Source organism: Hemicordylus capensis, chromosome 5 (genome assembly GCF_027244095.1).
Source record: "Hemicordylus capensis ecotype Gifberg chromosome 5, rHemCap1.1.pri, whole genome shotgun sequence".
NCBI lineage: Eukaryota > Metazoa > Chordata > Lepidosauria > Squamata > Cordylidae > Hemicordylus > Hemicordylus capensis.
In genome coordinates this window covers 185,740,465-185,755,894 of record NC_069661.1, presented here as the reverse complement: position 1 = coordinate 185,755,894, position 15,430 = coordinate 185,740,465, and the positions used below count along the sequence as shown (strand labels likewise).

The 15,430-nt window shown below is 42.3% G+C and overlaps 1 protein-coding gene across 4 annotated transcripts in view; it reads right to left on the bottom strand.

The window, feature by feature from the left end:
* Nucleotides 1-9,138: 9,138 nt before the first annotated feature.
* Nucleotides 9,139-15,430, bottom strand: part of SRGAP1 (SLIT-ROBO Rho GTPase activating protein 1) — a 187,549-nt gene continuing 181,257 nt past the window's right edge. For all 4 annotated transcript variants that reach the window (XM_053252111.1, XM_053252107.1, XM_053252110.1 and 1 more), the window contains one exon: nt 9,139-12,585. In XM_053252111.1, coding sequence (XP_053108086.1) covers nt 12,208-12,585 — 378 coding nt within the window. In that variant the 3' untranslated portion in view covers nt 9,139-12,207. The remainder of the gene's footprint in view (nt 12,586-15,430) is intronic.

Sequence of the window (15,430 nt, the reverse complement as noted above, 5' to 3'; positions counted from 1 at the left end):
AGAGAGAGGGATGAACACAGGCCCCCTCTCTCCTAGCTACGCCCCTGTTTGAGAGAAAGGCAATTCAGAAAGAGCCCTTACTTGGGTCTTACATTCACCCATGTGTGGCTTTTGAAGGGGTCAGAAAGATCCTGCCATGTCCTCTTCTCTCCAGAGGGAACAACACACAGCCTGTCCCCAGCCCCTACTCAATCACAGACAGAGAAGGAGGTGGCAAGGGTCCAACAGAGGCTGTTGGATTTCTGATGAAGGTTCACCATGACAGCAGGAAGCAACTAAATAAACTGTTCCAGCTGTCAGGAGACTTTTTGCTGTCATGCTGGATGGGATTCCACCAACTCCCAACACAGGGCAAGTCAACTCCAACAGACCTATCAGATCAGACATGATGCACAGGTCTACTACACTCATCCACACATCCTCCTAATCAGCAACATGCTATGTCCACATAACTGTGGGTGACCATCCCTTTGCATTCAGCCTGTGGAGCAGAGAATTGGTCATGGATTTGGAAGCCCCAGAAAGCAGCTGACGTTTGGAACAAGGGCAGCACATTGAAGAAGCCTGCAAATAAAAGCCAGCAATGATTTGCCACTAGGGGGTGATGCTACAATAGAAACCTTTAAAGAAACCTTTTCAAGTTTTCTAGTCAGATGTACTGTCTTCAGCTGTCACAAAAGCCAGGAATAATGCATGACACTGATATGAAGGCTGCCCATGTGAATGAGACAATTCACATGGTTGAGGTGTTGATTTAGATCCAGAAAATGGATCCAGATAATGCCACAAAGCAGGAGAAGGGTTAAACACACACACACACACACACCCCTACCTCTACCTCCCTCCTCCTGTTGCACTCAGACTAAGATCCACCCCATACTAAACAGACCCCCCCCCCTGTTGCTTTAAGTTACTTTAAACTGCCTGGGGATGGGAGTTGGACTCTGGAGTTGTTGTCCAGGCTCCAGCTCCAGACAGCCAAAACAAACACACACACACACACACACACACACACACACACACACACACACACACACACCCTTCAGGCTGCAGCTGCTTAGTTGCTGCCCGGAAGCAGCAGGCAGCAGCCCAAGCGAAGGTGAAGCCCTGCTGCTCCACCCACCCACCTCTGTGTGTTGCAATTTGCAAATCAATACACAGAAACTATATATGCCACTGGGGGAATTTTGCTGCCATAGGCTGCCATATGAAACTAGCTGTGTGACTCTGGGCCAGTCACTTCTCTCTCAGCCTAACCTACTTCACAGGGTTGTTGTGAAAGAGAAACTCAAGTATGTAGTATACTGCTCTGGGCTCCTTGGAGGAAGAGCGGGATAAAAATGTGAAAATAATAATAATAGGCAGCCGCCTCTACTGCCTCTCCTTTAATCTGCCTATGACAGTGGCAGCAGTAAATGGGTGGGGAAAGAAAATGGGTGGGCGGGGGAAAGAAATTGGGGCGGGGGAAAGAAAACAGTGGCGGATGGGTGGGGAATGAAAATGGTGGTTGGGGGGCTGAGAACAGAGGGAAAACCAAGAGGGAAGGGGAAAGGAGAGGGGAGAACTAGAGGCACAGATGGAACATAGGAAGCTGCCATATATTGAGTCAGACCATTGGTTTATCTAGCTCAGTATTGCCTTCACAGACTGGCAGCAGCTTCTCCAAGCCTTCAAGGTTGCAGGCAGGAATCTCTCTCAGCCCTATCTTGGAGAAGCCAGGGAGGGAACTTGGAACCTTCTGCTCTTCCCAGAGTGGCTCCATCAGTACTCACACTTCTAGTCTCCCTTTCATATGCAGCCAGGGCAGACCCTGCTTAGCTAAGAGGACAAGTCATGCTTGCTACCACAAGACCAGCTCGCCTCTCCTTGCTCTGCGCCAGGCTGCTCTGTGCCCGTCCCAGCTAGTACTTTTATCTATCTATTTATTTATTCATTTATATACCGCCTAGTATAAAACTCTCTAGGTGGTGTACAGAATTAAAACATAAAATATAACACATTTAAAATTCATTATAAATATAAACATAATAGATTAAAAACATGTTAAAAACACATTAAAATTTAAAAATCGAATCTCAGTTGAAGGCCTGGGAAAACAGCTATGTCTTCAGGGTCCTCCTAAAAGGACACTTACTACTTCTTATAATACTAATAAGAGTGTCAACTAATATTCTGCAGATTGAGTCCCACCAACTTAGAAACTTGCTCTCTTAGAGTTTTACAGCAATCTGCACTATAGACTATTGGATTGTATTCATTTCTTTCTTCAGAGTTGGACTTTAGTTCACAGAGCTGCATAAGAGTGCTATTGTGCAAATATGGAATTGCACAAATGCAGTTGCATGATGATACGGCCATTATTTCCCATGGACATTCCATTGTGTAATTGCATTTGCACAATTCCAGCATTTGCAGAACAGCACCCGTGGGCAAATGTGTGAATGCTGCTGTTATGAGCACGCAGCAGTTCCTGCGGTGCTGACAATGCCAGTGGAACACTATGCAGTGTGTCAGCTCTTTTATTTAGGCACCTGAGCAGTTCCTTTATGCTGTTTGTTTGTTACATAAATACCCTATGTTTCCTCCAAGGTGACCAGAGTGGTGTATATGTTTATGTTTCTCCTCACAACAACCCTGTGAGGTAGATTAGGCTGAGAGCTTATTATTATTATTACATTTATATCCCGCTCTTCCTCCAAGGAGCCCAGAGTGGTGTACTACATACTTGAGTTTCTCCTCACAACAACCCTGTGAAGTAGGTTAGGCTGAGAGAGAAGTGACTGGCCCAGAGTCACCCAGCTAGTATCATGGCTGAATGGGGATTTGAACTCGGGTCTCCCCAGTCCTAGTCCAGCACTCTAACCACTACACCAGAGTCACCCAATGAGCTTCATGGCTGAATTGGATTATTATTATTATTATTATTATTATTATTATTATTATTATTATTTCGATTTCTATTTCGATTTGATCTGTGGTCTCCCTGGTCCTCTCCAACACTTGAAGCATTACAGTACTCTAGCCATCCAATATGCCACTGATCCATGGATTTGTACTATAGCAGACACAACTCCCTGGCTTGAACCGGGAGAGTGCTGAGCCCTGCAGCCTCCTTCCTTCGGACTAGACCGAAGTTGTGGAACACGCTCCCCATGGATATAAGAGGATTGTCTTCCCTGGAGGCCTTCAGGAGAGCCTTAAAGAGCCATCTCTTTAGCCTGGCTTTTAATGATATCTAGTTTTAATTGTCATTTTAATCTGCTTTTAATTGGTTCCTGATTTTAATTATGTTTTTCTGATTTGAGTTTAAACTGCCCTGGGCCACTTTTGGAAGGATGGTATATATTAATCAAATAAATAAGTAAAATGAAAAACTAACTGTAGTGGATCCCACCCCCGCAAGCATGACTTTAAATAGCACTCCACCCTCTGCTTCTGTTAGGTCTTAAGGTATACTTAGCTCAAGCACAAAATCTATCTATATTAGTAAGCTTCAGCTGCTCTACTACTAGTAATTAGATGCTAGAACAGAATTCAAAACAGGAAATTGTGAACACTCACTTTCAGAGGATTCAGGTCTATTTACAATGGGTACAATTTTCTTGTAGTATTGCTCAACCAGAACTTGTTTTAGAAGATAATGATATCCAGTTGGTTACTATGGTAATGATGTACTAGTTGCCATGGTGCTTGAGTATATATTTTATCAATTTCTTTGAAGGCCGCAAACTGCAGGCATTTTTAAAATGTAATCATTTTGCTCACAAATGCACACTGTGCCATAGGTAGTCTAGACATATATTTAGATATCTAGCAATTGTATTGATTGTATGGAGCAAAGGAAAGGAAGTAATCAATGATAAAGTCAAGGTTTCCTGCTTCTTGGCATTCCTTATCCACTCTGTCACCAAATATGTTGTATCTCCTTGTACAATATTGTGAAAATTCCAGTAGTCCTTCCTATCTGTCTATGGCTAAAACTGAAGCTCATTTTCTGCAACCTAGTTACTACAACCTCTTGTGTTTCCTTGCCCCGCAGATCCCCTTTTGATCCTCTCTGATCTCGACTCAGAACTTGTTTGCAAAAATAATTTCCCTCTCTGGTTAGGTAATTCAAAAGCCACATATGTCTTGGGCAAGGAAGCAGATGCCACAGTAAAGGCTTCTTTGGCAATAGAATTCAGGCCATGAAAACAATTAGAAGATCTAGGACTGACAGAAGAACTGCTGGAAACCTTAGGACAGAACCTCTTCTGCAATAAAGGTAAAGTGTGCTGTCAAGTCAGTTTCAACTCCTGGTGCCCACAGAGCCCTGTGGTTGTCTTTGGTAGAATACAGGAGGGGTTTACCATTGCCGCCTCCTGCGCAGTATGAGATGCATGATGCCTTTCAGCATCTTCCTATATCGCTGCTGCCCGATATAGTACCAGTGGGGATTTTAACTGGCAACCTTCTGCTTGTTAGTCAAGCATTTCCCCGCTGTGCCACTTAAGGTGGACCCAAAATGCCAAAGGAAGAGAGCAGGTCAACAAGACCTTGCATTTATATATGGCTCTTTAAGGGAGATGCACCAAAAGGGGCAGCAGATACCTTCCTTGGCTAGAAACTGAACCATAACTGTGACAGTGAGAGTGTCAAATCCATCACATGAAAAGGATTTCCAAGCCTCTGAGGCCCATCTTCTTGGCAAACAGGAGGACAATGCTATCCCAAAAGGGGAAGGAGAGATGAGATGAAGGGTCACTCCTTCCACCAGGCAAAAGGCTTCCCAACAGGAACTGGAGCCAAACCACAGAAATAAGTGCACTGAAACCTGAGCCCTAGACCCCTGCTGAAGGAGTTAATTCCTTCCAAGGATACAGTCAAGTCTACGCCTGACAGAGTATTATTATCTAGCATGGTAACATCCTACACAGACTGTGAAGAGCTCCCAGAGGATCTATCCAAATGGTGCTGTTGGGGAACACACAAGAAGACAGAGCGATCAACAGCATATCTTGCAGACTAAAAGAAAACTGACAAAAAGCTCTAAACAAACGAGGACCAGATCTTCCCTCTTATCCAAGTCTGTGCTGACCACATATCTAGAAAACATTCCCCCTCCCCATCTCAAGGTGAAATGCATGGTTACATCATTTGTTGTAATGGGTTGGGGCAGAACTGACATCAACAAGATTGTATGTAATTGTTGGAAGACAGGTAACTTATGAAAATTATGATCTATGAATCAGATATAAATTCCATAACTGTAGTAGTCTATCCTCCACAAAATAGGAGCATGTTTATTCATTTCGATTACATCCAGAACAAAATATGCCAATTACGCTTCATGATGCCTTTCTATTGTTTACTAGTGCTCACAGTATTATTGCTTTGCTATATTGACATACATGCTGATGTAATGTGTAGAGGTTATTAAAGATGCTGGTAAAGGGTACTTAACTTGCAAGCAATCTTGGATTCCCTTCATTCTGATTTCCTTTTATTTTTTTACCACAAAAAGACAGAAATAAGTTGAGCAGTGAAAGTGCTTTTACTTGAACAGAAATTCTCCATAGGTATTCTTTATTCATATCCCACCTAGCATTTTCCTGATAATGGTTTGCATATGTAATACAGAATATTTGCGCTGGTTAAATATTGAAGCAAGCTTCTTGTTAAAGTGCAAGAGGGCACACAGAAAATAAAGACAAGAAAGATAAAGGGTGTGGGCCTTCTAGACCTCAAATCTTGATGTATTTTAAGATTAAATTGCAGGGTAGAAAAGTCCCATCCAGCAAGAGCTCAAAGAACAAAGGAGGATAGTTCCAAAGACAAAACAAAGTGTAAAAGGCATGTGGCATTAAAATAAAGAAATATCCAGTTGCAAGTGCTACACTGTACTGAGTTTTCTTTCCTGTAATAACATATTTCCTTCATGTATTTCTCCCTTATTATGGTTTCACTCCAGAGTACTAGGATAACCGAATTGTATAATACACAAACTTGATATACCTGTTCAGCATTTAGAATATGTCGCTTTGTGCGTATGTGCTCAAAATTCTTTTAAAAGGTTATCAGAAAATGATTATGCCCCAGCCCTCCTAGCTATTTGGAAGGAAGAGGTTGTAGTTGATACACCTCCACACCCTCCAGTTGCTGTGTGTATTTACTGCTTGGTATCTGAAGCCCACAAAGTGTTTCCTGAGAAGCATCTCTTACCCCGAAGTTTACATGCTTAATTTTCTTTCTCGCTTTATACCCTTTTGATCCTTTGCACATAGAATTCTACCCGTGAGCAAATTCACAAAACTCCTCCTATTTCCACATCTAAACTTTCTGCTTGTAACCTATTCTACAGTTTTCTCTGAATGGTCACTGTTCCTCCAGCCCCGCATGGACCTTGTGTAATGAAAAGCACCTGTTAATTTCTGGAGTGTCCTATATTCTTTTTCTAACTCTTCTCGATATCTCTGTGTGGGCACTGGTAGCAGAGCTCCCTTTATTCTGTTTGTACAGCATCAGAAGCATGTCTGCCATTTTCTAGACACACTGGCCTTTCTTCCAACTCCCTTCTTCATTTACAGCTTCGGCAAATATGAGCCAATGGTAAAAAGAACCCAGTATGAAGGTGGCCTTGTAGCTGCACTGTGTGGGCAGAACTACAAATTGCATCAGCAAACGCAGGTTCCCAATCCTGCTGAGTAAGCAAATGCAAGAGGTGGGGGGCTTTTCATAAGGAAGTGTTCAGGAAGTTGATACCTCAATTGTATCCTTCCCCTGCCTGCAGATCCTCCCCCCACAGACCATTCTGTCCAGTGGGCAGCAGATGGGTTAAGCACATTCCTCCTGCCTGCTGCTTTTCTCCTGAAGATGCCCTTCCTATCCCTGCATATATTATTTTCTTCACATGGCTGTGGTGCTGCATGATGGATTTGTAACAATATAAATCAGGGTTCTGGCATGCTTGAATTCCATACAGTGGTTGATGAGATTGCATCAAGGTCTCCTAGTTGTCAGCCTCCTGGCTGACATGCCCTGCCACAATTGGGGGGATGACTTACCTTAACCACGAGTACCTTTGGTCCACATGCTAAACGCATCATATGATGAATGGATGACTGTGATAGGATTGTTTAGAGGGATTTGGCAGCAGTGCCTCAGATATGAACTAGCTTTGTGTGACAACACCTGAGGTTGTGTTTCCAAGCCACATTCAGCAAATACTGAATTATCTTTGAGAACTCTATTATTATCTTTGAGAACTCAATTTCCTGCTCTTTGAATAGCACACCCATTAGTGACATATCCTTCCTTTTAAAGGTATTTCCCACTTCATATCTTGTTTATAATCCTTTTTATTGTCATAATGTTTATGGCCCTATCTAACCCCAGCACAGCTTCTCTCCAGTGGCTATTGCTGGTATCTAGCTTATGTTTCTTTTAGTTTGTGAGTCCTTTTGGATCAGGGGGCCAGCTTATTTATTTATTTGGATGGTGTCACTAAACTTTGATTAAGACGCAAGTGGCGCAGCGGGGAAATGACTTGATTACCAAGCCATAGGTTGCCAGTTCAAAGCCCTGTTGGTACCTATATCGGGCAGCAGCGATATGGGAAGATGCTGAAAGGCATCATCTCATACTAAGTGGAGATGGCAATGGTAAACTCCTTCTGTATTCTACCAAAGAAAACCACAGGGCTCTGTGTTCACTAGGAGCTGACACCAACTCGATGGCATACTTTAAATAGCTTTATCAATTAGATTATAAAGGTAAAGTAGGATGAGCAACTTTCAGAAAATGCTTTGTGGGCTTTTATGGGTTAACTAGTGTTTTTTAGCCCGTTGGATAACGGGCGCTAGTGGAGCTGTGTGCTCCAGACCACCGCCACCATTCCCCCTCCCGCCACCCACCGCCGCCTGCGGCTCCGGCCGGGCCCGCCACCCACCGCTGCCCGCGGCTCCGGGCGGGCCCACCACCCACCGCCGCCTGCGGCTCCGGGCGGGCCCACCACTGCCCGGGCCCACCGCCGCATCGTTTTCTCCGCCGCCTCATCCGGCGGCCATCTTGGGCGGCCAGAAGCGGCCGCCCCGAAGAAGCCGGATAAGCGGCGGCGGCCAGGCCTCTGCCATGGCTCCGCCGCCTCCTCGGCCAGTGTCCCCCACCGCCGCTTACCCGGCTTCTTCGGGGCGGCCGCTTCTGGCCGCCCAAGATGGCTGCCGGGTACCGGCGAGCGTGTCTCCCTTGCCCTGTTCTGCGCCTGCGCTTCGCGCAGGCGCAGAACAGGGCAGGGAGGCACGGACACATGCTTGGTGTCCGTCCATGGACGGACACCAAGCATTTTATTAGAGAGGATGTCCTACCTGGAGATCAATCTCTGTGTGAGTTAGCATTTATAATGTAGCATATGAAGGGTGGCATGAACAGTGTTCCCACCCATACATTAAAATTCTATGCCACTCTCCGAATAGGGTTTTGTATAGCCAGTGGTCAAGAAATGTTGGCTCAGTTCACCAGATAACATATTTTACTTGCCAGATGATTCCTCAAGCTATGATGGCACATTACTTGTCAAGATTTCTTTCATTCATCAGGCATACTCGTCACAGACAGGTAGACCAGTGGATTTCGTGAGACCTGTGAACAGCTTAGTATGCAATAGTACTGATATTACTAGAGTTCTGGTTTATAGCCTCCAATGGGCAGTGCCTGTTTTGAACTTCTGGAAGGTGTTGCACTCATTTGCACAAGTGGTGGTGGTGGGGGGGGGTTTGAAAGGAAGAGCTTGTTCAGAGATTTAGAAACCAATTATAAGTTTTTGTGGTGGTTGCCAGAACAGTCATGATAGTTCGTATGTTCTTAGGTCTGAAGTTGCTTTCGGAATAGCACTTCCTACCTGTGTGACTGCTTGCATGCTATTTGCTCAACCTGTCTACTTGTAAATAAACAGGAACCACAAAACTCCAGTGCTGTCTCCTTCAAAGGAGACTGATCCTGCAAAGCTACACCCCAGAATTTCCCCATAACTCAGGGAAGTGGAGAGAGCTCAAAAAAATATAGATCCAATCTTATTTACAGAGCAGAGAAAAGGCATTTGCAAAGATATGCATGCAAAAGCATACTGACAATTACATACCATTAAAACAAAATGGACACAGACAGAACTATCCTTCTTTATTATAAAGTTACACTATGAGAAACAAATCTGAATGTATATTGAAGACTTTAATGGTACATGCCAAAAATGTACAGTACTATACATAAAAGTGCATTGTCACAACAGCTTAACAGTACATTTTTTCCCCTTAAGGACTGTGCAATTGTAACTCTCCTGTTCTTTGAGAATGGAAGGAATGCAATGAGAATGTAGCAGTACAAGAGCAGCAGAAAATGAAATGAAAATGCAACAGTACAAGAGCAAGGCTAAAGCTCCTCTAAAAATGTAAAGGCACTTTCACATGTACATACTACAGATGTACATTGACACAATTAAGTAACAGTCAACAAGCAGGAAGCTACCAGCACTGCAATCTATCAAACTTGACAGTCAAGGACAATACTGATTCAATTAGGTACACAGGCATTATGCTTTACTGTGCCTGTAGTTGTATCAGTCTTTCTTGGTACCCATTCACTATACTTGAAGTAGCTATAATAAACCATCAAACTACACACATGTAACTCATGTGAATGCTCTAAGTGGAAGCATTCACTAAACACACTGTTTCTAATATTTGTCTTCACTAAACAATTTCTAATATAAGCAATATAGAGGCCAGTACAGTTATTGAGACATAAACAATTTCCCTATGCAATTTCAAGATACAGGGCACCCACCTCAGGTGTGCCATATAATCTATTAATAAAATTACTAGGCTAGAACTGCACTTAAAGGAAAGCTGTTTGTCCCACAGATCCTAAACTTAGGCTAGTTAAGACAATAATTCCTAGCCCAGTATGAGTCATTGCAATACTTAACAATAATTCACATTAGCTAAAAGCTCAGGACAGTGTAAAAGAGGACCTTTTTGTTAAGTCTCCAGGGTGCAGTCAAGATGTGTGACAGAGCTCTTCTCTACATATTGGCAGCTTTGGTGAATGTAAGATTTCTCATTGTCTTAGTCTTCAATGGCAGACATTCAGGACACTATATCTAGATGTCCTGTACAGTGCAATCCTAAGCATCCTTACTAAGGAGGAAGTCTCACTGATGGTGCCTTATTCTCATTGGGGCTTATTTTTTTAGTAACTGTGCTTAGGACTGCAGTTCAAGTGGATTTTTATCTTATTAGGTTGCCCAATTAAGGAATCATATCATTTCTGCTTGGCATATTTGGTTTCAAATTCAGACTTGTAAATAGTCACTAGTCTGGTAATTTGTGGTAAGAACTGCCTCCGGAAGACTAGGCAAGGAAATGTTACAAAAATGGATCTCCTTCTCCCCACCTTTTAGGCCACGAATAATTAAACACAGCTACTGTGGGTGTGCAGGCAAGCTGATACATATTTTTGTGGCCTAGTGACTTTTGTGAACATCTTTGCAAGGCTACTTGCCATGTCCAAGTTTAATGGGACTCAACATTCCCATCCTCCTAACTATAATTAGTAATCTGCAGTGGGACTAGATCAGTCCCAAGTCCGGATAGTAGGTGACAATGTCCTTAGACTGTTACACACTGAAAATTCATGCCATGAGACTACCACCCTTCTCCCATTTATGATTCCAGTGTGTGAAGGCATCAAATAAAAACATTCCACTTTCAGGACAGCAAGTTCCTAATGTGCCAAGTGCTATGAGAAATGAAATCCCTTATTTGGATCCAGTTCTGCAGTAAAGGTGGAGATCAAAGAATCTCTCCCAGCACCTCCCCACAACCAGTTGCTCAAGGTGTTCATACTCCAGAACTTGTACTTATACATTATTTCAGTTAAGTGGCTGCTTGATTAATAACATATGATAAATTATCCTGTGGAGTGAGAAGGTGACCTTGTAAAAACATTCACAGAAATGACATGGCTTAGTGTTAGTTTGTGCAAAACAGTTGTAGAGTTAGTTCATATTTAATAGCAGCAGCTAAGATTCTCAAAATGAAGCATTACGTAGCTCGATTTCACTCACACATACACATCAAAAAAGGTACTGACATTTGAAAAAAAAAGTGGTTCTGATACATTTTATTCAGATTTTATAGTATAAAATAACATCTTTGCTCCGTGCGCAACCTCTTGTCTCAACAGGAGCCATTCCAGTTAAGAAATAGATTATTCATTTTAATAAACAAACTCAAGCAACTGCACACTTTCTTTTACATACGTTGTGTTTCATAACTAGAGGATACAGCAGCTTCAAATTGTAGGCTTTACAATCTTACTCATTTTCTTTCACACTTCAAACAAAAAAGCCCAAGGAATGTTTTGTTAAAAGTCATCATTAAAGATTTTCTATCTGCAGAGATGTCCAAGCAACAGGCTTCTAAAATTGTAAACAATTTTGTAGTGAATTATTGGTGAGAAATATCTGAAAGAATTTGTGAGTAAAAAAATCTAGCTTTATTGCAGTGCAACAAGCCTGAGTGCAGCGTTCTAGAAACTGCTCCATATCTTCCTGACAAAGGCTTTCACCTTGGAGAGCTGCCATCTACATCAGTGTGAGAAAAGAATTCTTTAGCCATATTCAGTCAATGGGCCATACTAACACTGCCAACACACATACCAAGAATTTGGAAAAAAAACACCAGGGTGATTCCACTTTACCTGTCCACACCATATAGGCCACTTATTTGATTCTCATATGTCATCTTGCAGCCCTTATAAAAATCTGAACCATATTGAAGCCCAAACCAGAAGTAAACAGATCCATTAAAGAATAACTTTCAAATAACCATTAATAAGAATTCCTTGCGAAGACTAAAAACTAGTCAAGGTAAATGACTGAACTACATGGGATGCTGGCTGTGACCTGTGGTACTTTTATTAGAAAAGGTGCAGTGTGGAAGTTTCAAGTAAAAGTATGTGTTCCTGTTTTAAAATGACACACTGAATTGTCCAGTTTAAACTTGAATCCATCTTAAATGCCCGTGTTAATGTAGGTAGATTGAGATATTACGTTAAAAACAAAACCTCTGCCATTATCAACACAAACTAATTGTGTTATGGAACCCAGACATCTATCAGTGATCCATTCTTTTGGTAGTTCACTCTGTGCTTGGTTACATGGTTTATTGTATTTTACATCGTGCAAGACTTATCTGCTGGATTTTGGGAAGGAGAGGAAGGGCCTATGCTTGGGTTTGTTTTTGGAAGAACTATGGGTTTTGGCCTCAGTGCAGGTGGCTTCAGCTGCACTCCCATTCTGGGTGCCACCATGGGCTTGAAGGTACTCATGGTATCACTGGAAGAGCTAGTGCTACGCCGAATCTGAGGCTCAGTGCTTCTTAACATGACATTGTGAAGAGGACTCAATGATTCTGTTGAGGTGGTGCTGGAAGGAGAGTTTTTTATTTGTTCCAAAGTATCCAGCACTACATCCGGTGCGTGTTTTGCAGAACTCTGACGTTCCAGTTCCCGGAGTTCATTCAGAGCTGTGTTCATTGTTTCTTCAATATCCTGTTTGGAAGAAGACACAAGCTTGCTGAAAATTAAGACTGAATACCAAAGATAGCATGGGAGACATTCAAGCACTGCACTGCAATACTGCAGTTACATCAAGCAGCTGTAATGGAAAAATGGAACATGTGCTTTTAATATTACACACTCACACACAAACACACCTATTTGTCTACTGTGTGTGTTTATTTCTAATAATAATAAAAAAGGAGCACCAGTGTTATTTAGGAATGGAAATACTTCTACAAATAACTATATAATGTTTATGGACTGGAATTCATTTTATCCCCAATCTGGTTAAACTTAGTTCTTATGAAGTTTATCAGTGCTACTAGTCTGAGGACTATAGGCCACCTCCAGCCTGAGAGGCAAGACACCTCAAAATACCAGTTGCAGGGGAACAATAGCAGGAGAGAGGGCATGCTATCAGCTCTTTTGCCTGTGGGCTTCCCAGTGGCATCTGGAGGGCCACTGTGTGAAACAGGATGCTGGACTAGATAGGCATTGGGCCTGATCCAAAAGGGCTGTTCTTATGTTCTGGATAGAACCAAGTCGCATTTAACTAATGGTGAAAGTTAGTTGTGAATAATTTGAACAGTAATTGATTAATCATATGATATACCTGATTAATCAGTTACACGAAAATGTATTTGCATATTACCAAAATCTCAATACTCGAGATCTGGAGGAAGTATAAGATGACCTTTCCTTATAACATGAGTGAGTTTACTATATAATGAATTATTTTATTATTTTCTTTTTCATACCTGATTACAGTCAGTATGATTGGATTTATACTTACTACACTGCTTTGAGCTCCCCCCCCACCTTTTAAGGAAAAACTATTATAAATTTAAACAGTTAAAACGTAGCCTCAAAAAAACTAAACATTATCCGCTTATTACAGCCCTACTGGTTATGACAAGTGCTTGCCAATTAATGGTTAAACCAGTTCATATTTGCAGCCTTAAACATTTATGGCAGAAGCTTCAGATTGAGGATTAATTCCTTTTCTTCTTTCTAAAACCAACATGACAATTTTGCAATGTGGCTGGCACTTTGCAGAGCAGCCACAGCCCCCAAACGTAGGGAAGTGGGACAGAAAAGGCTGAAAGAAGGATAGGGCTTTAACGTAGGAGTTGTGAAGAGAGAAAGAGAGAAATGGCAGCAGGCAGGCCAAAAATGCCAAGCCCATGCTTGCTGAAGATCAGCTTTGTTGAGGAAGTGGTTTTGAAAAGAGGAGAATGAGTTGGGGTTATGGGGAGTGGTGAGAAGGCTGTTGCTTGGTGCACGGTGGGATACCCGGAGGCCAGGATAACAAGTCCGGGCCTCAGAGAGATCTGCCCTGCTCCACGCTGTCCGGAGCAGCACGGATCAAGTGGGAGCATACTCCACACACTCCCTGCAATCCAGAGAATGATCGTTTGTGGGGGAAGCCTTCAAGGTTTGCGAAGCCTTCACACTGCCTACCCAGTAGGTTGTGTGAATGGCCCTTATGAGTGGTAGCTATTTAGCAACAGCGAAGAGCAAACAGGCTGAACAAGAACAATACCAGGTGTTTCCTGCTTGTCTGAAGCACAATACCTAGGCTCTAGTCAAAGTTGGCCTATCCAGATAACTTAAAAAAACAACATATTTTATCCTTCGTGAGTCTGCTTATGCTGGGAATCCATGTATATAATGCTGAGGGTAGTCACTGCTCTGTTGCCAGATTTGGCTTTTTAAAAGCCAAATTTTGGGTTACGGCCCATTTGACTCACGAGTATACCCCTGAGGTTCTGGCCACCCATATGCAAAGAAACTGAATCCTGACTAAGCACCACTGAAATCAACAACTAATTTGTCTGATTGATTATAATGGTGTTTAGCCAGGATTCACTTTCTTTGGATACAACTGTATGTAAAAGGGGCAAATATTGTTATTTGTTGGTTGCACACAATTTACAAACAGATTCAATTTGCTTACCACACAGCATCTTGTAGATGCCTTTTATGTGACATACAAGGCTTTGGAAAATCAGATTTGCTAGGTGTATGGCAGTATGGCTACTGAGACCATGTTGAAGCTGTTTGCTTAAAGACATTTTCAACAAGGAATACAACCAAGATGTCAGACCGGGTCGGGGAGGGGAATGGAAGCACTGGGTTGGTGTATAGAATAAAAAAGGTTAAGTGGAAGATATTTATGGTTACCTATTTTACCAGGCTCAATTTAAGGTGCTGTTTTTAACCTTTAAAGCTCTAAATAGGTTGGCATCTTAAGGACTGCCTACTCTTATATGTGCTGCATCACTGCTCGGATTATCATCAGAGGCCCTGCTTCAGGTGTCCTTGCCATCAGAGATATGGTGGGCATGTACCAGGAGCAGGCCCTTCTCAATGGTGGCGTTGACATGGTTGAATGCCCTTCTACTGGAGACTTGCTTGGCCCCCAGTTTGTACTTCTTCAGGTGCCAAGTTGAGAGATGGCTTTTTTCATTGGCATTCGAAGATGGCTAGTAATTTTAAAAAACTAAATAAAATAAATGTGCAGACAGCAGCACAAAGGAGAAACAAACTCCTATCAGTCCTCTAAGGTCTTATTCCCCATTTTCTTTGCCATCCTAGAAATAACAAATGATCTGTTAGGTACCTAGAGAAAAACATAGCACTATGTAATACACACATATACAGTCAGAAAGAACATAAAATAAAAATAGAATCTTACCTGCACACTTAAATCTAAATAAACATACATGTAAAGAAATGGAAAGACGATGGAGGAGTGGATACACTGGCTGACATCCAAACTAATGTTGCACTTATGCAACGAGTCAAGTTGTACCCAATTAAGAAGTTTGGGGAG